General features: G+C 40.4%; 1 protein-coding gene across 8 annotated transcripts in view; it reads left to right on the top strand.

Annotated features, from left to right (window-relative positions):
• The first annotated feature begins 11,674 nt into the window (after positions 1 to 11,674).
• Positions 11,675 to 23,576, top strand: part of SPIDR (scaffold protein involved in DNA repair) — a 337,463-nt gene continuing 325,561 nt past the window's right edge. For all 8 annotated transcript variants that reach the window (XR_009053672.1, XM_057734363.1, XM_057734364.1 and 5 more), the window contains exon 1: positions 11,675 to 11,771. Coding sequence is in view for 7 of the 8 variants with exons in the window: in XM_057734363.1 (XP_057590346.1) it covers positions 11,739 to 11,771 (33 nt within the window). In the remaining variant the exon portion in view is untranslated. The remainder of the gene's footprint in view (positions 11,772 to 23,576) is intronic.

Here is a 23,576-nt window from a genome sequence, read left to right on the forward strand (position 1 = left end):
AAGGAGCAGGAAAAAAACCCACAAGACCAAATAAATGAGGAGGAAATAGGAAAAATGCCTGAAAAAGAATTCAGAGTAATGATAGTAAAAATGATACAAAATCTCGATAACAAAATAGAGAAAGTACAAGAAACAGTTCATAAGAACTCAGAAAAACAAACAGCAATGAATAACAAAATAACTGAAATTAAAAATACTCTAGATGCTATAACCAGCAGAATGACTGAGGCAGAAGAATGAATAAGTGAGTTGGAAGATAGAATGGGAGAAATAAACACCACAGAGCAGGAAAAAGAAAAAAGAATAAAAAGAATAGAAGACAGTCTCAGAGATCTCAGTGATAACATTAAGCGTACTAACATTCGAATTATAGGCATTCCAGAAGAAGAAGAAAACAAGAAAGGGTCTGAGAAAATATTTGAAGAGGTTATAGCAGAAAACTTCCCTAACATGGGAAAGGAAATAATTAACCAAGTCCAAGAAGCACAGAGAGTCCCATACAGAATAAACCCAAGGAGAAATACTCCAAGGCACATATTAATCAAACTAATGACAATTAAACACAAAGAAAAAACATTAAAAGCAGCAAGAGAAAAGCAACAAACAACATATAAGGGAAAACCCATCAGGATAACAGCTGACCTCTCTATAGAAACACTGCAGGCCAGAAGGGAATGGCAGGATATACTGAAAGTCCTGAAAGAGAGAAACCTACAGCCAAGAATACTCTACCCAGAAAGAATCTCATTCAGATTTCAGGGAGAAATCAAAAGCTTTCCAGACAAGCAAAAGTTAAGAGAATTCAGCACCACCAAACCAGCCTTACAACAAGTGCTAAAGGAACTTCTCTAAGTAGGAAACACAAGAAAAGGAAAACACCTACAAATACAAACCCAAAACAATTAAGAAAATGGTAATTGGAACACACATGTCAATAATCACCTTAAATGTAAATGGATTAAATGCTCCAACCAAAAGACACAGACTGGCTGAATGGATACAAAAACAAGACCATTCTATATGCTGCCTACAAGAAACCCACTTCAGACCAAGGGATACATATAGACTGAAAGTAAAGGGATGGAAAAAGATATTCCATGCAAATGGAAGCCAAAAGAATGCTGGAGTAGCAATACTCATATCAGACAAATTTGACTTAAGTAAAGACTATTAAAAGAGATAAGGAAGGACACTACATAATGATCAAGGGATCCATTCAAGAAGAACATATCACAATGGTAAATATCTATGCCCCCAATATAAGAGCACCTCAATACATAAGGCAAATGCTAACAGCTATAAAAGGGGACATCGACAGTAACACAATAATAGTGGGAGACTTGAACACCCCACTTACATCAATGGACAGATCATCCAAACAGAAAATAAATAAAGAAATACAAGCTTTAAATGACACACTAGACCATCTCAATTTAATTGATATTTATAGGTCATTCCATCCAAAAACGACAGACTACACCTTCTTCTCAAGTGCACATGGAACATTTTCCAGGATAGATCACATCTTGGGTCACAAATCAAACCTTGGCAAATTCAAGAAAATTGAAATCATATCAAGCATCTTCTCAGACCACAATGCCATGAGACTAGATATCAATTACAGGAAAAAAAAACTGCAAAAAATACAAACACATGGAGGCTAAACAATTCACTCTTAAACAACCAAGGAATCACTACAGAAATCAAAGAGGAAATCAAAAAATATCTAGAAACAAATGACAATGAAAACACAACAACCCAAAACCTATGGGACACAGCAAAAGCAGTTCTAAGAGGGAAGTTTATAGCAATACAGTCCTACCTTAAGAAACAAGAAAATTATCGAATAAACAAACTAACCTTACACTTAAAACAATTAGAAAAAGACGAACAAAGAAACCCCAAAGTGAGCAGAAGGAAAGAAATCGTAAAGATCAGAGCAGAAATAAATGAAAAAGAAAGGAAGGAAGCAATAGCAAAAATTAATAAAACTAAAAGCTGGTTCTTTGAGAAGATTAACAAAATTGATAAACCATTAGCCAGACTCATAAGGAAAAAAAGGGAGAAGATGCAAATCAACAGAATTAGAAATGAAAAAGGAGAAGTAACAACGGACACCTCAGAAATACAAAAGATCATGAGAGACTACTACAAGCAACTATATGCCAATAAATTGGATAACGTGGAAGAAATGGATAAATTCTTAGAAAAATACAATCTTCCAAGGCTGAACCAGGAAGAAATAGAAACTATGAACAGACCAATCACAAGTATGGAAACTGAGGCAGTGATTAAAAATCTCCCAACACACAAAAGCCCAGGACCAGACGGATTCACGGGCGAATTCTATCAAACATTTCGGGAGGAGCTAACACCTATCCTTCTCAAACTCTTCCAAAATATTGCAGAAAGCAGAACACTCCGAAACTCATTCTACGAGGTCACCATCATCCTGATACCAAAACCAGACAAAGATGTCACAAAAAAAGAAAATTACAGACCAATATCACTGATGAATATAGATGCAAAAATCCTCAACAAAATACTAGCTAACAGAATCCAACAGCACATTAAAAAAAATCATACACCATGATCAAGTGGGGTTTATCCCTGGGATGCAAGGATTCTTCAATATACGCAAATCAATCAACGTGATACATCATATCGACATATTGAAGGATAAAAACCAGATGATCATCTCAATAGGTACAGAAAAAGCTTTTGACAAAGTTCAACATCCATTTATGATAAAAGCTCTCCAGAAAATGGGCATAGAAGGAAATTACCTCAATATAATAAAAGCCATACATGAGAAACCAAAAGCCAACATCGTGCTAAATAGGGAAAAACTGAAAGAATTCCCTCTAAGAACAGGAACAAGACAAGGGTGTCCACTCTCACCACTGTTATTCAACATAGTTTTGGAAGTGTTAGCCACAGCAATCAGAGAAGAAAAAGAAATTAAAGGAATCCAAATTGGAAAAGAAGAAGGAAAATTGTCACTCTTTGCAGATGACATGATATTATATATAGAAAACCCTAAAGACTCTACCAGAAAACTGATAGCACTAATTGATGAGTTTAGTAATGTATCAGGATACAAAATGAATGCACAGAAATCTCTTGCATTCCTATACACTAACAATGGAAGAGCAGAAAGAGAAATTAAGGAAACTCTCCCATTCACCATTGCAACAAAAAGAATAAAATACCTAGGAATAAACCTGCCTAAGGAGGCAAAAGATCTATGCAGAAAACTTTAAGACATTGCTGAAAGAAATCAAAGACGACACAAACAGATGGAGGGACATACCATGTTCCTGTATTGGAAGAATCAACATAGTGAAAATGACTGTACTACCCAAAGCAATTTACAGATTCAATGCAATCCTGATCAAATTACCAATGGCATTTTTCACAGAACTAGAGCAAGAAATCTTACGATTTGTATGGAAACGCAAAAGACTCCGAATAGCCAAAGCAATCTTGAGAAGGAAAAATGGAGTTGGTGGAATCAGGCTTCCTGACTTCAAACTATACTACAAGGCCATAGTGATCAAGACAGTATGGTACTGGCACAAAAATAGAAAGGAAGATCAATGGAATAGAATAGAGAACTCAGAAGTAAGCCCAAACACATATGGGCACCTTATCTTTGACAAAGGAGGCACGAATATACAATGGAAAAAAGACAGCCTCTTCAATAAGTGGTACTGGGAAAATTGGACAGCAACATGTCAAAGAATGAAATTAGAACACTTCCTAACACCATACACAAAAATAAACTCCAAATGGATTAAAGACCTACATGTAAGGCCAGACACTATCAAACTCCTAGAGGAAAACATAGGCAGAACACTCTTTGACATCCATCAAAGCAAAATCCTTTTTGACCCACCTCCTAGAATCATGGAAATAAAATCAAGAATAAACAAATGGGACCTCATGAAACTTAAAAGCTTTTGCACAGCAAAAGAAACCATAAACAAGACTAGAAGGCAACCCTCAGAATGGGAAAAAATAGTTGCCTATGAAACAATGGACAAAGGATTAACCTCCAAAATACAGAAGCAGCTCATGCAGCTTCATACCAAAAAAGCAAATAACCCAATCCACAAATGGGCAGAAGACCTAAGTAGACATTTCTCCAAAGAAGACATACAGATGGCCAACAAACACATGAAAAGATGCTCAACATCACTCATCATCAGAGAAATGCAAGTCAAAGCCACAATGAGGTATCACCTCACACCGATCAGAATGGCCATCATCACAAAATCTGGAAACAACAAATGTTGGAGAGGGTGTGGAGAAAAGGGAAGTCTCCTGCACTGTTGGTGGGACTGTAAGTTGGTACAGCCACTATGGAAAACAATTTGGAGGTTCCTTAAAAAACTACAAATAGAACTACCATATGATCCAGTAATCCCACTCCACGGCATATACCCAAAGAAAACCATAATCCAAAAAGAAACGTGTACCATAATGTTTATTGCAGCACTATTTACAATAGCCAGGACATGGAAGCAACCTAAATGCCCATCAACAAACAAATGGATAAAGAAGATGTGGCATATATATGCAATGGAATGTTACTCAGCTATAAAAAGGGATGAGATGGAGCTATATGTCATGAGGTGGATAGACCTAGAGTCTGTCATACAGAGTGAAGTAAGTCAGAAAGAGAAAGACAAATATCGTATGCTAACTCACATATACGGAATCTAAAAATGGTACTGATGAACTCAGTGACAAGAACAAGGACGCAGATGCAGAGAATGGACTGGAGAACTCGAGATTTGGTGGGGGGTGGGGGCTGAAGGGGAAGCTGAGACGAAGCGAGAGAGTATCACAGACATATATATACTACCAACTGTAAAATAGATAGCCAGTGGGAAGTTGTTGTATAACAAAAGGAGTCCAACTTGAGGATGGAAGATGCCTTAGAGGACTGGGATGGGGAGGGTGGGGGTGGAGTCGAAGGAGGGAGGGAATATGGAGATATGTGTATAAAAACAGATGATTGAACTTGGTGTACTCCCAAAAAAATAATAAATAAAAAAATTAAAAAAAAATAAAAAATAAAAAACAATTATTTTGAATTCTTTTCAGGCAATTCATAGATCTCCATTTCTTTGAAGATGGTTACTAGAAAATTATTGTGTTCCTTGGGCTCCTGTTTCCCTAAGTTTTCATGTTTTGAGGAGTCTTACATTGCTCTCTTTGCACTTGAAGACGCGATGGATACCTCCATTCTTGGCTAACTGGCTTTGAGAGAGAAGTACTTCACCAACCAGCCCTGCCAGGAATCCTTAGCCTTCGCCAGAATTTCGCTATGGATGCACCCTTTCCACGCCTCCTGTTCCCTCCTCAGATGGGGGAATTTTAAGATGGTATGCCTTCCCGTGGTCCCATGGTAACAGGCCAAGTGCTGACAGTCTCTCATTTGCCTTCCCTAGGGCAGTTTCCTAAAGTGCTCAGGTTTGTATGCTTTCCCCCAGACTCAAAGAGTCAGGCCAGCCTTCTTTTGTGATCACTAACCATCTGCAAAGCCTTGCGCTTTCCACCCACAGGGTTACACTGGGACCCAGCTACTGGGTGTATGTAGGTGAGGTGCATGGAGTGTCGAGAGTGCTCATAGGCCAGTTAGGGGGTCCACAGGTGAGGCAACCCCAGAGGCTCATGGGCAAGCTTCCAGTTGGAGTCTGCAAAGCAGCTAATATAATCTACACCCCTTTGATGAGTACTAAACCCTAGTTCCTATTCTCCCAGCCTCTCCCAGTCCCTCCCGTCATGCAAGTCACTTCAGCATTCTGAGTGGGGGAATAAAGAAAACCTCTTTGGCAGCATCTTGAACAACTGCAGAATCCAGGCACTGACTCACTATACTCCCTCTTTCTCCCATGGGAGAAATCACAGGCTGGGAGTGGGGGCGTCTCTCTTGGAACTGAGATGTGCCACCCTGGAGGAGGGTTGACACAGGTAAAGTAAAACTGTTCTTACCCTCTTCAATATATCTACTCTCGGATTTTTTTTGCTCCAAAGGTGTGATGGAACTTCACTGCTGGACTTCAGGACTCCAACAAAGGTACTCTTATCAGTAGGTGACTGTCCAAATTGGTGTTCTTTGGGAGGATGGCCACAGAAAACTCCTATTCCACCATCTTGCTGATATCACCATCCTACATAGCTCTCTTAAAAAGAAGGTTTCAACATATAACACTAAACAATGTAGTACATGCAAGGCACACTGCTGTACACAGAGTTTCACACATATACAACTATAATCAGTAACACATGTACCTAGCTGTGTTCAACAGTGTTCCAAAATATTCCACTGACCAAAATTGTACATGCATACGGTAAAAGAGTGAACATGCAAACATACAGCTAAAAACAATTTTTAATTCCATAAAATAATACACACCTAGTTTGCTTAAATACAGAGTTTCAGTACATATCAGTAAAATAGGAAGTAAGTAACTCACCAAATTGTATACCTTAATTATGTGCAGTTTTTTGCATGCCAAATATCTCAATAAAGCTAGGGAGAAATAAAGTATGTTTCACACATATATTCCTATCCATAGTAACACACTTACCCACTAGTCTTAAATACAGTGTATCATGATATATCATTTAACAAAGGGGCAGCCATGCCATACACATATGAACACAATGTTTCTAACACGTATCTCAATACAGATTAACACTCACCTAACACTATTAAACACACTGTTCCAACATAAACCATGCAAAAGGTCTGAGTAAGACTTAGGCACAGAGTTCAGTTTAGAACAGACTGAGGTTCAAGGTCAGGGTTGGATTCAGGGTACTGGTGGTGTTAGGTCCAAGGTCAGCTTCAAGGTCATTGTGAGAGTGAAGGTCAGGGACAAAGTCAGGGAAATTATCAGGCAGCAGATGAGATTCAAGCTCATGGTCAGAACAGGTTCAGGGTCATGGTAAGGATAGGTCACTACAAGGGTCAGAACTGAGAAGATGTTCAGGGTGAGGTATACAGTCAGCAGGGTTAGGGTCAAGGTCATAATGGTAGTAAATGGCAGAATTAGTGTCAAAATTAAGTTTACTATGAGGCTCAAGTTCAGGGTCAGTGTCAAAGTTATGAGGAAGGTTCTGTTCAGTATCAGGGTGATTATCAGGGTCAGGAAGATGGTCAAAATCTAGTTCAAAGTGAGTGTGAAGGTCATAGTGAGGGCCAGGGTAAAGGTCAGGTTCTTGCTGGTATCAGGATTGAAGTCAGAATGAGGTTCAGTTTCAGGTTAAGGGTGGGTGTTAGGGTGAGGGTTAGGTCATGGTAAATGTTAGATTCACTGATTTGGTGAGTGAGGGTGTGTATTAGTTTCCTAGATCTGTGTCATAAATTAACACAAACTAGTTAGCTTAAACTAACAGAAATTTATTCTCTCACCGTTGTGGCGGTCAGAAGTCCAAAATCAAGGTGTTGGCAGGGATACACTCTCTCCAAAGCCTCTAGGGGAGAATCCTTCTTTTCCTCTTTCAGCTGCTGGTAGCCCCTGGAGTTCCTTGGCTTGTGATAGAATAACTCCAATCTCTACCTTCACATGGACTTCCTCTGTACCTGTGTTTTCTCCTTTTCTGTGTTTCAACGTACATCACTAAGCAAACTATTACATGCTCCACCCACAATGAAATGGTGTTTAACACATCTTATTTCGGGATCCTTAACTTAATTCTGCAAAGGCCCTATTTCCAATTAAGGTCACATTCATAGGTATTGGCATTAGAACATAGACATATCTTTTGGGGGCTACTATTCAAGACAGCATAGGGTCAAGGTCAGGAACATTTACGGTCAGAGTTGTGGTAAAGTCTCATACAGGCTTAGGTTAACATCAAGGTCAAGTTGAGGGTCAGGGTTAGGATCTATGAACATCAGGATTACAATAAGGCTAAGGGTTAGGGTTGGGTGAGATGAGGGTCCAGTTTAGGTGTTGGTCAGTGTCGGGGTGAGAGTAGGGTCACTTGAGGGTCAGGGTAATGGTCAGTGTTGGTGTTAGGGACCGAGTCATAGTGATGACTGGGGTCACTGTCTTATGAGGGTCAGGATCGTGGGTCAAAGTCAGGTTAAGTTTCAGTGTCAGGTTCAGGGTCAATGTCAAGCTCTGGGTCAAGGGTGACAATCAGGATCAGTTCAGGGTTATGGTAAGTGTGGGTCAGGGGAGATTTAGGTTCAGGGTATGTGTTAAGGTCAGCATCAAAGTGAGGGTAAATGTCAGAGTCAGGGAATGGTTAGGTTCAGGGTTAATTAAGGCTCAGGAAAAAGGTCAGAGTCTAGGTCAGGCTGAGTGTCAGGGTTAATGTCTATTGGTTCAGTTGTAAATTCCTCATAATTATACTATGTTATGAATGGTATAATGGAGAAAACATAGATCTTGGTGTCACACGAGTCTAATCCTAAACACTACTAGCTGTGCACCCTCAGGCAAGTTATTTCTATTTTATTATTATTAGTTCATTTATTCATTCATATAAAATATTTATTTGAGTGCTTCGTATGTGGAAGACACTGTGCTAAGTGCTGTGAACATAAAGGTCAACAAGACAGAAATGGTACTGGTTTACATAGGTGGAGCTAGATGATAAATAATTAAAATAATTATTTAGATTATGGTTATTATAACATCTTCAAAGGGGCGTGGGGTCTGAGAAAATGATGAACAGGGAGATTTAGCCTCTTGGGAGTTCAGGGAAACTGAGTTCAGGTTCAGGTTTTTGTTTTGGTTGCTTTGTTTTTTTAAAATCTCAACTTAAATTTTTTTAATTAATTAATTTTATTGGCTGTGTTGGGTCTTTTTTGCTGTGCATGGGCTTTCTTTTCAGTTGTGGTGAGTGGGGGCTACTCTTCATTGTGGTGCACAGGCTCCTCATTACCATGGCCTCTCCCGCTGCGGAGCACAGGCTATAGGCGCGTGGGCCCCAGCAGTTGCAGCACATAGGCTCAACAGTTGTGGCACATGGGCCCAGCTGCTCCGCGGCATGTGGGATCCTCCTGGAGCAGGGATCTAACCCATGTCCCCTGCAACGGCAGGCAGATTCTCAACCACTGCGCCACCTAGCAAGCCCTCAACTTAAATTTAAAAACAATTATTTTCAAACTCATCAAGGAATAATATAATAAACCCCCATGTATTGATCTCCTAGCTTCAGCAATTTTCAGTAGCTGTATATGATTTGGCATGGCAGAGGGAGGCCAGAGCCTTTCAGGAGATGGAGTAGCAAATGCAAAGACCGTGAGGCCTAGGGTACATTTGACAACCAAAAGTAAGGCTCCTATGGAGAGCATGAACATCACTCGGATACCTTTGCGGAGAATGGACTGTATGCACGCGGTGGATGAGGGCAAGAGTGGGTCGGGGAGTACTGGTTAGGAGGCTACTGAGTAGTCTGGGCAAAATAAATTAGTGGCCCGGAACACATTAGCGACAGTGGGTAGAGTGGGTGGATAGGAGATTTACACATGAGAGGGGGGACAGACAGGGCTTTGATAAGAGACAAAAGTGCTAGTGAAAATTTCCAGGTTTTGTTACTGATCCCCAACAGGATGGTGACCCCTCAATGGGTCCTTTACCCGGAGTTGCAAATGTCAATCAAGTGAAACACAGTTTGGTGTCAATATAGCAGAGCAGAAACTTTATTCATCAATCAAGGAATGGAGAAAGGAGAGTTAGTGCTCTAAAAGTACCTTCTCCCCAAAGGGAGGGGAGTAAAAGAATTTTAAGGGGTAGGAGACAGACTTGTCATCAGGGCTATAGGAGGGGAGTGGAGATTTCCAAGGGCAGTTGGGGGCAGTTGGGGCAGGGCAGTCTTCCACAGTTCTCTGTACACAGTATGAATTGTTCCTAGAAGAGTACAAATCCCCACCCTGCCTTGAGTGGAGATCTTAGCATGGTAATGAAGCAATGGTGACTTTGAACACCTTCAGGTCTCATCAGCAGAGGCGCATTCCTGTGATCAAGTCAGAGCTGGTTTGGGGCAGCTGACCACTGCATATCTCTCGAAGCAGAGATGCAAAACATCTGTCAAATACCAGATGCTTTTGAAACAAACACAGAGGTAAATGGAGACAAGGATCCTTCAGCAATCAGGGGCTGGCATGGGTGACAGTTTCAGCATGAGCTACTGGGTGGATGTCAGTGCCACCAGTGAGATGGAGATTTCTGAAAAGGAGCTATTTTGAGAAGAAAAAAATTTAAGCTGAAGAGTCTCTCAGACATTGAAATGACAAGGACCAGAAGGTAGCATAATGGGGCTGTAGCTGGAGCAGCACGAAGGGGCCTAGTTGCAACTATAGAGTGGAGAGCCAAGAAACAGACACAGTAAGATGGCCAAGCTGTGTCTTAGGGTCTAATTGAGGCAACAATGGCACATCTTTGTGAGGTTCCAGTTAGAGGCCCAATGTTCTAAATCCTAAAATACCTACATTTAGAATCCAGTTTATCTTATTCTAAGTGTTTGACAATAACGGTATTAGCAATGTCTACCTTAAGCCAATACACTTTTCTCTTTTGTTTTTTTTTTCAACGATTGCAGAGTGCACATCTTACTTCATACTAAGCATTTTGTGGTTTAGGCACCGAAACCCAAACACAAGGTAATGAAAGAATAGGGACTAGGGAGGAAAGACTGAAAATGAATAAACTGCAGAACAGCGTCGTCTTACAGAGGCACAAAAAAGGGCTTTTGGAGCAGAAGACCAAACTCGACTTCTGCCAACTTGTGAGGGTACAAATGGGAATCCTTCCCTTCTCCCCCGGCTGACGCTTTTCAGCTTACTGTTTCCGTTTTTTCTACAATAGGCACCTTTATCAGAGAACACGCCTACCTAGTGACTTCGTAACCTAATTCCGCCTCTACTGAGTCCCAGCCCCCTTCCCATTGTGCTCCGTTTAAAATCTATTCCTCCAAGTGCTGGAACATTGAGGCAAACTCGCCTTCAGGGTGTAAGGAAGGGCACTACCTCTGGTTTTCAAACTGAGGCGGGACGGCAGCAACGTCCCCTGGCCACTTGTCAGCAGGGCAAGTTCTCGGGCCCCACTCCGGACCTTCGCAGTCTGAGACCCAGTCACCGGCTGCAGCAGGTCCCACGGGGGTTCTGGCGTCTCTTAACTTGAAAACCCCCTGCCCTCCAGCGGATGCGGAAATAACACCCCCGTCTCCGGTTGTCCGCGGCTGCAACCATTTCCTAAGTACCGCTTGTTGAATTCACAGCCCACTTCGGGTTCCCATTTATTTCTATTAAGGCCGGTCCTTGCCTGACAAAGCACACCAAGTACGAGCTTTATTTGAAAACTCCCGCGCGGGATTTTCAGCAGCTCCCTGACCAGGAGGCGACGGCGGCGCCGCGGCCCGCCCACCGCGTGCTCCGCCGGACCGGGCCCTGCTACAGGCAGGCCGAGAGGCGCAAGGTACCGCGGACTCAGGGTCTACGCCAGCGCCGGTTACCTGCCGCACCGGAGGGCCAGGAAGCGTGGGTAGCAGGGGAACCACGCCCCCACTCGAGCGTCCGCCAATCGTGGAGTGCAGTGCGGCGCGGCGCACCGGGAGGGCGGGGCGTCCGCAGAAGCCCCGCCCCCAGCCCAAGCGTCCGCCAGTCGCAGAGCGCGGTGCAGCGCGGCGCGCAGAGTTAGTTCGGCGACGCGTAGGCTTCCGGCGCCTTGAGGGGGCGGTGAGTCCCTGAGGAGGCGGCGCGCGCGGAGATGCCCCGTGGAGACCGCTCTCGCGGCTCGAAGGTAGGCTGTGGGCTCGTGGGCGCTGTCTCCTCGGGCCCCCCCCACACGTCGGCGGGGCCCGCGGTGCGCGGGTGGCCGGCGCCGGGCTGGTGGGCGGCCGGGCGTCTGCGGCGTGGACGCAGCCCGCGTCCGAGGCGGGGCGGGAGGAGCCGCCTCCCTGGAGGCCGAGGGTCGCGGCCGTGGGGCGACCGGAGCGGGTCGGACAGGCCACGGGCCTGAGCCTTCTTGGTGTCCGGCGAGTCCCTGCTTGGTGGCACCGCGGCGGCTTCCCGGCATCCGGGAGGGCCTCGTCCCGCCGCGTGTGCGCCGACGCCGAGCGGTGCGGGGCGCGGGGTCCGCGTGGGGACGCCTGGGGTGCGCGCGGAGGGGAGGGCGCCTGCCTGCTGAGCGCTGTCGCTTTAACAGCGGTTTCTGAGCTCCTTTCTCGCACTTGTGCTTGTCTCCTCATACCGAAAACTGAAAAAAGCAAACTGTGACTGCTTTCTTGATTCCTCTTCCTTTTACCGAGAAACTTCCTGAGAAGATGGTCCGCGTCCCGCGGTTCAGCAGCCGTGTCCCGACTGTGGTGTACACGCCTTGCTTCTGGAATACCGCTGATCGTCACACACACTGTCACCTTTGTAACTGCTTTAGGTAGTCGGGGAAGCCTATGACAAACATACCTGTTGATTGTAGGACACATCCTGATTTCAGAAATACTAATATGTGAAAAGAAATCAAGGAAGTGTATTACATTGTTAAATCCAATCTAAGTTGTTTACTTGGTTATTGTAGCATTTGACACATTTATCACTTGATTCTTTTCCTGTCTTGCAACTGCTCATTTACTTCTCCTTCCTGCCTTCCTGTCAGGTTCTAACTTTTGACATTGCGCTTTTCTCTCACTTTACACGTTTGCTTTGGGCAATCTCATACATTTATGTTAGCTGTCACGGCTCTGCAGATGACTTTCAGATCTGTTTTTGAGCTTTCCCTTGAGCTTAGCTTAAACGCAGCATACCATGAAATCATCGTTCTTTCTCCCTTAGTCCAGTAGGCACCAACAGCTCCTCCTGTGTTGTGCTGGTCTCAGCCTGTTGATAATGATGGTCTCTGCTAGGAATGCCTCACTTGGCCTGTGTGACTTGTCGTAAGCTTCTACAGACAATGTCATGGCTGGACCACACATTCTAATTATGACTGCAGGATGCACTTCAGCAAAAACCGTCAGGGGACTTGAGGAACAAGATTCATTACTCACAGGTCCTGGAGGGTACATGGTACACCCAAGGGCCACACAGGGAAATCAGGAGGAGAGAGAGACACAGAGGGAGAGAGGGAGGGCACACCTGGGGTCTACCTTTATTAGGGTCTGAGGGTTGGGTGTCTAGAATTTCGTTGATTCATTCTTCATTGGCTAAGTTAAAGCAATAGCAGGAAGGGAGAAGCAGGGTCACTCAAATGGTCACTTATCAAGTTACCAGAGCTTTTTGAAATAGGGACCTTGATGGGTGGAGGCCTACTTCCTTACCTGGCTGTTTTGCAGATAGCTAAGCCATACAGCTGGAGATACTTTTAATCAAGGTGGATGTCAGTTGGCAATCAGATGCTTAATGTCAAGCGCTTATGCTACATCCTCACTTAGAAATCTTCGTGTTTTTGACGTGGTACTCACTTTTCCCCTCATCATTCTATCAGCTTTCAAGACCATATCAATTTTTCTTTTCAGTAGGTGTATTAATTATCTATTGCTATGTAACAGATTTGTCTCAAAACCAAAACAACTTAATGTTTATTTTCTCATACAGTTTCTGAGGCTCAGTAGTCTGGGAATGGTTCAACTGTGTGATTCTAGCTCAGGGTCTCTTACAAGTTGCAGTCAAATAAAGGGTCATGAGGCTGGAGAATCCATTTCTAAGCTCACCCATGTGGTTGTTGGCAAGTGTCAGTTCCTTGCCACTTGCGTAAGACAGCTCACAACATGGCAACTGGCTTTCTTTCCTAAGAAAGAGGCCCTGGTGTCTTTTAAAACAATCTCTCAAGTGACATGCCATCTCTTCTATTAAGCACATAGAGCAAACTGGTACAGTGTGAGAGGGGACTGTGGAGGTTGTGAATGCCAAGAGGTGGGGGATCATGGGGAGCCATTTTAGAGACTGGCTATCACGATAGTTTTGCCCCAGGAATTTCTTTCTTTCTTTTTTTTTTTTTTTTTTTTTTGTTATTTCACCCTAGGTCAGGCCCAGAGTGCTTCATGCTTGGAGTGTTTGTGTGTAACCAGGTAGCATGCTCCCATTCCATCTTCTGAGATGACTTTCCCTTAGGTGCCACTTTAATTATATTGTTACTCTTCTCTTAAGCATCATTTTACTTCTTATTAATTACATAATAATTTATTTTGGACTTACCTTGTGTAGTAACTCGTTTAATTCTTTCAACAATCCTGTAAGGCAGGTACTATTGTTACTCTTATGGATAAGGAAACTAAGGCACAGCAGAGAGGTTATGTAATTTACCCAAGATCACACAGCCATTAAGTGAAGAAGCCAGGATTTGCACCCAGGGTGTCAGCTCTAGACCTTGCTTTTGTTCTGGCTCTCATAGCCTATAATTCACAGCTTCTGTACTGTGGCCATGCCTTTCACTAAACTTTACAACCTTGTTCGTTATTTATCCTCTAGGTAAAGTAATCTGTTTTCACTGTATTTTCTTGCCTCTTGGTGTTTGCTCTCGTTCTTGGTTTGGAGTTATGCTGTTCCTTCCATTTCTGCTTATTGAAACCTTAATCATCTGTCAAGGCCCACTTCAGATCCCACCTTCTTAATCATCCCAGTTGTAAATGAATTTTATTGTATATTCCTGTGGAACTTTGTGTTGTTCTTATAACTTTATGTCTTTTATTAGGTTTACTTGCATGCCTATGTCCTTATTCCCTTATAATGTACACATGGTAAAATTAGGGACTATGTCTTCAGCCCATGTCCCCCAGAGCACCTGTAATAATCCCTTGAACATATTAGATACCTAATAGATATCTGATGAATGGATCAAAGGAGATCTAGTTTAAATGGTTTGCAAGTATTGTAGGTGTGAAGAAAAATGGCAAAATATCTTGATCAGAAGACTTGGGTACCAGTCTCAGCTCTACAACTAATTAATTTTATAATTTTGGGCAAGCCATATAGATCTTTCTGGACTCTTAAAATGAAAGTGCTGTGGGCCTGAACTAATATGGTAGAATTGGGAATAGTGTTGGGAAAGGACTGAGTTGATAGATAATAAAAAGAAGATGAGATTTAGGCACCTGAAATTGAAAGATAAAGAGGGAAGAGTCAACGGTGACTCCAAACTTGAACCTGTGAAAAATGGGAAGCTTGAGGAGAGTTAGTTATTTCACAAATATGTGAAACTTAAGGCCCGGGGAGAGATTAGGCTCCAAGTTGCTCCAAGGCTAGGAGTATTTTATTTCTTTCTTTCCTCCTGCCTTAGCCCCCTCACTGTCCTTTCAAGTGCTGTGGTTCTTATTCCCTTCATGCTTTGTTTTCTCCCTTTCCTTGCTAAATAGCCAAGAATGACCGCAAATATTTTTATCTATCAGTCGCTTACTTTCTGAGATTTCCTGATCCTCCCCTCGCTCTCACAGTTCCTTTTCCCTCCTCAGATTGAATTATAGCTCTCCCCCTTCTCTTTCCCCTCCTGTCATTTCAAAGAAGTTTTTTCTTTTTCAAGAAAGGGGAACATATTGCTTCTTTGAAGCAGGAAGGGAGGAGCCAAGGAGAGAATAAGGACTTGGCTTCTGTTACAGAAAAGGGTTAGTTTTAGGTAATAGGAATATTTTTCCTCTGAGACTACAGGGAAGAAGGAGAGCTCAGTAGATGGGAGGTTTGCTGAGTTTTATAGTGGCTTATTTTAACCTTAGGGAAGATGTGACGACTTGCTCTATGATGGTGACAGGGAGAGGTAAAGGCAAGCATGGGTGTGGAACTTGCATATTTAAGTGTGTGTGTGTGAGAGTAGAGGGGTAGGGAATAGTAAGAGTGTTTACCAGCATTGACCAAGGACAAGTAATAAGAAAATATGAAGAGGGCCTCTCTCATTTTCGGGTCTTCTTATGCTAGCCCTGTGGGTTAGTGATTGGTAAAGTGAATTGGTAGAAGGGTAGGAGTCTTAATGCTTGAAAGAAAACACTGAAGCAGTTGACCATAGAATGCAGAATGGCAAGTGAGACATCATGATGAGGAGGAGGCTAGTGACTGATAACATGAGTGGGCTTGAGACTTAGAAGTTCCAGTGAATCCCAGGTACTCAACCCAGTCGGAAGCTCAGCTGCTGGTATGTGCCTTTGTGTGGAAGGTGCACATGAGAGTTATCGCTAGACACTTTTGTTAAAGTGAGATAATGCAGAATCGGTGGCTAGAATCTTTATTTCTGGAATTAGACACACATAGGAGAAAATCCTCACATGTTGCTTACTAGCTCTCTGACCAGCATAATATACCTATCTTGTGAGGTTGGTATGAGGGTTAAATGATGAGAACTCATGAAATGATGTACTGAGCATATAAGCACTCAATTAATGTTGGTGATAATGAAAGCAATTAGTAATAAAACACCATGATAAAGAAATTTTTAGATGAGGACAAAGCTATTATACCTCCTCCACTATTTTGCCTTTAGATTTCTCCAGAATTGCTTCACTCAGTTTGTTGAACAAGGAATAGGAAGAGGGCTTAGTTTTAAAGTTGTTCAGTGATGGTGAGAGATTCTCTCATAGTTATCTTGGTAGGAGTACCGTATGGTTCCAATTTTAGCCCTTGGTAATCCCATTGGATGATTTACTAGTGGCTCTGCTTCTCAGAATTAGACTTCTTAGTACTAATATCTTAGTGTAGAGGTTGTCTTATCCTTAAAATGGAAGGAAAGGAGAACTAACATTTATTGAAGCCTTTTCATGTGTCAGGTACTTCACATATATACATCCTGTAAGGGAAAAAGTTATTTTTGTTTAAATCAAAACAATATATGCTCATAGATGAAGTAGTAGGAAAAAGTTTCTCATGAAAACCAGCAATTGTTGTCCTGCTCTTTCCTGCACTTAGTCCTGTCCCTGAAGGCAGTCCCTTTTTAAAACTGAGATAATTGGAGAATCACATACTGTTGTAAGGAATAATAGAGATCTCATGTATTCTTTATCCATTTTGCCCCAGTGGTAACTTTTGCAAACTATAGTACAGTATCACCACCAATATATTGGCATTAATACAATCCAGCTATCTTATTCAGGTCTCCCCAGATGTGTGTCTGCTTATGTGTGTGTATGTGTTTAGTTCTGTACAGTTTTATCACATGTGTAGGTTCATGTATCTGCTGCCACAGTCAAGATACTGAACAGTTCCATCAGAACAAGGATCCCTTTTATAATCACACCCACTCCCTTCCAGTAACTCCCACCCCTAACCCCTGGCAATCACTAATCTATACATTATCAAAAATTTTTTGTCATTTCAAAAATGTTATTGAGATAGAATCATGCAGTTTATAACCTTTTGACATTGTTTTCCATATGTTTTTCCCATTCAGCATAAGACTCTTATCCAAGTTGTGTATATTGGTAATTTATTCATTTTTATTGCTAAGTTGTAGTCCATGGAATGGATGTACCACAGATTCACTTAGCATTTTACCTGTTGAAGTACATCTGGGCTGTTTCCAGTTTCTGGCTGTTAGAATAAAGCTGCTATGAACACTTGTGTACAGGTTTTTTTTGGAACATAGGTTTTTACTTCTCTAAGATAAATGCCCAAGATTGTAATTGCTGGGTCACATCGTAATTGGATGTTTCGTTTTATAAGAAACTAACAAACTTTTCTAGAGTGGCTGTACAATATTATGCTGGCAATGTATGAGTAATTCAGCTTCATAGATAATAAATTCATGCTTTTAAAGTACATAATTCAGTGGTTTTTAGTGTATTCAGAGTTGTGCAAATATTTCTAACTATAGAATATTTTCATCACACTAAAAAAGAAGCTCTATGGCTATTAGCAGTCTTCCACATTCTCTCCTTCCCCATCCCCTGGCAACCAGTAAGGTACTTTCCATCTGTATCAATTTGCCTATTCTGGACGTTTCATATAAATGGAATAACATATGGTCTTTTGAGACTGGCTTCTTTCACTTAGCCTAATGTTTTCAAGGTTCATCCATTGTTGTAACATGTATCAGTACTTCATTCCCCTTTATGGTTGTATAGTTTTTCATTGTATGGTATACAGCATTAAAAAAAAATCCATTCATCAATCGATGGATATTTGGATTATTTATACTTTTTGGTTGTTATGAATAATGCTGTTATGATCATTTGTGTACCAATTTTTGTGAAGGTGGAAGTTTTCATTTACCTTGGATATATACTTACCAGTGGAATTAGAGTCATATTGGTAATTCTATGTTTAAATTTTGAGGAACTGCCAAACTTTTCCAAGTGGTTGCATTTTATAGTCTCACTAGCAAGGAATGAGGATTCTGATTTCTCCACATGCTTGTCAATACTTACTATTGCCTTCTTTTGACTTTGCCATCTTAGTGGGTAGAATGTGGTATTTCATTGTTTTGGTTTTGATTTGCGTTTCCTTAATGACTAATTGTGTCGAATATCTTTTCATGTGCTTATTGGCCATTTGTGTATTTTCTTTGAAGAAATGTGTATTCAAATTACTTGCTCATGTTTTAGTTTGATTTGTCTTTTTATTGTTGAATTGTAAGCGTTCTTTATAAATTCTGTATACACTTCCCTTATCAGATATGTGATTTGCAAATATTTTCTCCCATTCTGTGGGCTTTTCATTTTCTTGGTGAGGTCATTTGAAGCACAAATGTTTAAAATTTTTGATGAAGTCCAGTTTTTTCATTTTTGTCGCTTATGCTTTTAGTGTCCATATATAAGAAGTCACTTAGGTCAGAAGTCACAAAGGTTTATTCCTACTTTTTCTTCCAAGAGTTTTATAGTTTTAGCTCTTACATTTAGGTCTGTGTTTCATTTTGAGTTAATTTTTGTATGTGGTATAAGGAAAGGGTCTAGCTTCATTCTTTTGCATGTGGATATTCAGTTCCATTTGTTGAAAAGATTATTCTTTCTCCATTGAGTTGGCTTCGCATTTTCTTTTCAAAATCAATTGACCATAAATGTAAGGATTTATTTCTTAAGTATGAATTCTGTTCCACTGATTTATGTGTTACCCTTATGCCACTACCATACTTTATTACTGTAACTTGGTTGTAAGTTTTTGAAGTTAGGAAGTCTCTAACTTGTGTTCTGTTTCAAGATTGTTTAAATTATTCTCAGTTCTTTGTAAACATTATTGGATTCCTTTTGCTGATATTTTGTTGATTTTTTTTTTTTTGCATTTAAATTCATAAGAGACATTTGATCTGTAGTTTTCTTTTTTATACTGTCTTTGCCCGACTCTGTTAGTTTCCTAAAATAAGTTTGGAAGTGTTGTCTCTTGTTTTATTTTCTGGAAGTTATTATATAAAGGCGATGTTAATTCTTTTATGATTAGGTCACACATTCTGTATGATTTCAGTCTCTTAAATTTACTTTCTGAATATACTTTATTTGGGTGAATGTTCCTTTGTGTTTGGAAAAATAATATGTATTTTGTTTTTGTTGGTTGGAGTGTTTTCTGTATGTCAGTTAGGTATTGTTAGGTGTTTTTTGTTTTTGTTTGTTGTTTTTTTGGTGAGATTGTGTATGACTTAGCTTATTTTCTACCTAGCAGTTCAGTCGGTTGCTGAGCATGGCAGGCAGGTGTTGAAATCCCCAACTATAGTGGTGGATTTGTCTATTCTATTTTTTGTTTTCTTCTTGTTGTTTCTTTCCTTTATCTTTCCTTGATTTTTTGGAGTTAAACAATTTTAGCTTTCCATTTTGATTTATTTATAGTTTTTCTTAATTTATGTTGTCTTATTGGTTTCCCAGTGGTTGTTCTAGGTATATAATAATACATGTGTAACTTATCACAGTCTACATTTGCAGCATTTTACCACTTCTAGTAAAATGTGGAGGCTTCACTTTTCATTTAGGTTCTTTTATCTTTAATGTCAGCTAGTGTTGTAACTTTTGTTTCACATTTCATATTCCTTGACTCTGATTTATACAATTCTTGAGGAGAAGGATTGTCTTTTGTATTTATCCATATTCCTGTAATTTCTGTTTTTCCTTTTTCCTCACTGCTGACAAGATTAAAAAAAAAATCATTTTCTTCTGTTTGAGGACTTCTTTTACCAATCTTTAAGTATACATCTAGTGGTTTCCAAATACTTGTGTTTTTTGGTTTTTTTTTGGTCTGAAAATGTTATTATTTCGCCTTGATTGCTGAAGAACAGTTTACTGGATATCAAATTCTGAGTTGCAGTTATTTTCTGAAAAATAATTGCTCCACATCATTATTTCTGAAAAATAATTGCTCCACTTCATTCTGGCCTCTAAGGTTTCAGATGAGAATTCTGCCACTAGAATTGGTGTTCCTGTATAGGCAGCATGTTATCATGGCTCTTTTCCAAACTTTTCTTTGTCTTTAGATTTTAGAAGTTTAGTTTTGATATCTTGGTATTGGTTTCTTTGGGTTTATCGTGCTTGGGGTTCTTTCAGCTTATTAACACTGTAGAACCTTTTTAACACCTGGGGTTCTTTTAACTTGTTAACACTGTAACCTTTTACCAAATATAGCATATTTTGAGTTAATATGTTTTAAAATAGTTTTTCAATCTCATGTCTTTTTCTTTACTTCTTGGGACACTGATGGTATGAATGATGAATCCTTTGTTATTGTCTCACAGGTCCCTGAGGCTCTATTCATTTGTCTTCAATCTATTTTCTCTGAATCTGTAGTTCAGATTAGGTGAATTCTGTTGATTGGCTTGCAAATTACTGATTTTATCTTCTGTAATTGTCATTTTACTACTGAGTCCACTATACTTTTCAGTCCTATAATTTCCATTTGGTCCTTTTTTTTTTCTTTGAATAATTTATTCTCTTTTTTTCTAATTTGTCATTGTTTGAAGAGAACTTTCAGTTGATTGTTGAATCATTTTTATGACAGCTATTTAAAAATTCTTGTCAGGTAGTTCCAGCACTAGATTCATTTAATTGTTGGCATCATTTGATTGTTTTTTCTTATTTGTTTTTTGATAGTAACAGTTCTTAGTAAAAGAGCAATTATCAGTTGTATTCTGGACATTTTGTTTATTTTAGGAGATGCTGGGTTCTATTTAAGGGTTTTATTGTCATAGTATGCTGCGAAGATCAAGCACACTGGTCCTGACCTACTTTTGTGGACTGTGGTTCCAATGATAGCTTAGTTTTTAGAACCTTTGTGATAGTATTTTGGTTTGCTTGGCATATTTAGTGCCATTAACCTGAGGGAGCAGAAGGTGGTTCCCCAGGCTGAGCTGCTAGGTGTCTCTTGGTGAGGGAGTAGAGAATTTCAGGCACACAGTGATCAAGAAGCTTCCCTTATCAGGTTCCTGCTGTGTTGGGATCCCCCATGTTTCTGAGAGACAGAGAGTGATTCTTGGGTTGTGTGTGAGTTGTTGAGAGACCTCTCCTACTGACACCTCACCTCTCCACCTCTCCTCTCTTCCTTGTCCTGGAATCTCTAATGGGGTAGGAGATCTGAGTTCATTGGGATTCCCTTGGTCACTTATTATTGGCAGGGTTCCCAATTGCTCTCTCTCTCCCTCTGCTGATGCTGGGCTTAGTTGATACTGTCAGAGAGACTCCTGTTTGATCAAGAGGAGGAATGAGCCATGTTGAGGGTGGGGAAACACAGGGTCTGGGTCACCTCCTTTTATTGGGTGCTGGGACATGTCACCTTGTTACTCTGTTATTCCTTCAATCTTGGGCTCCCAAACCAGCCTGCTACCTTATTACCACCTTCCAGAATTCTCACCAGTCTCTGTGTTATTTCCAGGGATTATAGTTGTTCTTAGTGGGGAGAAGCTGGGAGAAACAGATCTATACCATCTTGTTTAGATCAGAAATTTGGAAATCACTGATTCTTTTAGTTGTTTTTTTCTGGAGTTTATTTTCTTATTTTAAAGAACACGTTTGTTATTACTGGGATGGTCAAAAAGTTCCTTCGGTTTTTAAGTAAAAATAAAAGACACATTTTTCATTTTCACCAAGAACTTTATTGAACAACATATTCACTGTTTTGTTCCACTACCTTCTACCATTTTTCAGGCAACTTCATAATTCCATCTTCCCACAACTGTTTACCTTCTTGAGCAAAGAATTGTTCCAGGTGCCTTTTACAGTCTTCCAGGGAACTGAAGTTTTTTCCATTAAGAGAATTTTGTGAAGGCTAAAATAAATGGAAATCCGAAGGTGCGATGTCTGATGAATACAGCGGATGGATCAGAACTTCCCAGCTGAGGTGTAACAGTTTTTGCTTGGTCATCAAAGAAACACGCGGTCTTGCGTTATCCTGATGGAAGATTACGTGTTTTCTGTTGACTAATTCTGGATCATTTCGTCAAGTGCTGCTTTCAGTTGGTCTAATTGGGAGCAGTACTTGTTGGAATTAATCGTGTGATTTTCTGGAAGGAGCTCATAATAGAGGACTCCCTTCCAATTCCACCATGTACACAATATCACCTTATTTGGATGAAGACCGGCCCTTGGTGTGTTTGCTGGTGGTTCATTTCACTTGCCCCACAATATCTTTCATTCCACATTATCGTACAGTATCCACTTTTCATCACCCATCACAATTTGTTTTAAAAATGAAACGTTTTTGTTATAGTTAAGTAGAAAATTGCATGTGGAAATACAGTCAAGAAAGTTTTTTCTGCTTAATTTATGTGGAACCCAAACATCAAAGCAATTCACATAACTAAGCTGGTGCCAATGGTTTTCAGTGCTTGGTTTGGAGATTCTGAGTGTGTCGGCTGTCTCCTACGTGGTATAACATTGATTGTTCTCAATTAATGTCTCGATTTGATCACTATCAACTTCAGCTGGTCTACTCTTGTGGAGCATCGTCCAGCAAGAAATCTCCAGCACGAAACTTTGCAAACCACTTGTGACACGTTTGATCAGTCACAGCACCTTCTCCATGCATTACACAAATCGTTTGAAGTGTAATATGCCGCAAATGTTGCTTTTTTCCTTCAGTCTTCAATATTAAAATGGCTACACAAAAACTCACCAATTTTGATGTTTTTTTTTTTTTTTAAATACACGCTGATATGATAGCTGTTACATACAATTTAACAAAATTGCTTCGAATGAAGTTAAAGACGATTAAGCGCTACTAGAGTCATCTTATGGAAAAAAACAAGTGCACTTTTGGGCCAACCCAATATTTAATCTATTGATTACCTAGTATGATAGATGAGGACTTAGCTCTCTTATATGAGTATTCCATATCTCTGTTATCCTTTATTGCATAGTTGTTATAGTTTTTTGCTAAACCAGAAATAAATATTAATACTACGATAACATAAATGTGGCTCATTGAAGACTCAAGTAGTGTACTGTTTCCTCTTTGTGCAACCATTATTTTAATGTAGTAAGTAATTGCTACATGTTTTTCTTTATATCCTTCTTTACTTAGTTGTAGGTAATTAAAATGTTTTTATACCTGTCACTAGTCAGGTAATATAGCTTATTTCATCCTTTTGCTGTGATATATCCTCCAGTATCTTCGTAATAAAGAGTGTGTTAAAAGTTTTTTTGAGTTCTGTGTGTCTGAAAATTTCTTTATTTTGTTCCCATAGTTGATTAATAATTTGGCTGAGTATAAAAGTCTAGATTCAAAA

This window comes from Hippopotamus amphibius, chromosome 5, assembly GCF_030028045.1.
Source record: "Hippopotamus amphibius kiboko isolate mHipAmp2 chromosome 5, mHipAmp2.hap2, whole genome shotgun sequence".
NCBI classification, from domain to species: domain Eukaryota; kingdom Metazoa; phylum Chordata; class Mammalia; order Artiodactyla; family Hippopotamidae; genus Hippopotamus; species Hippopotamus amphibius.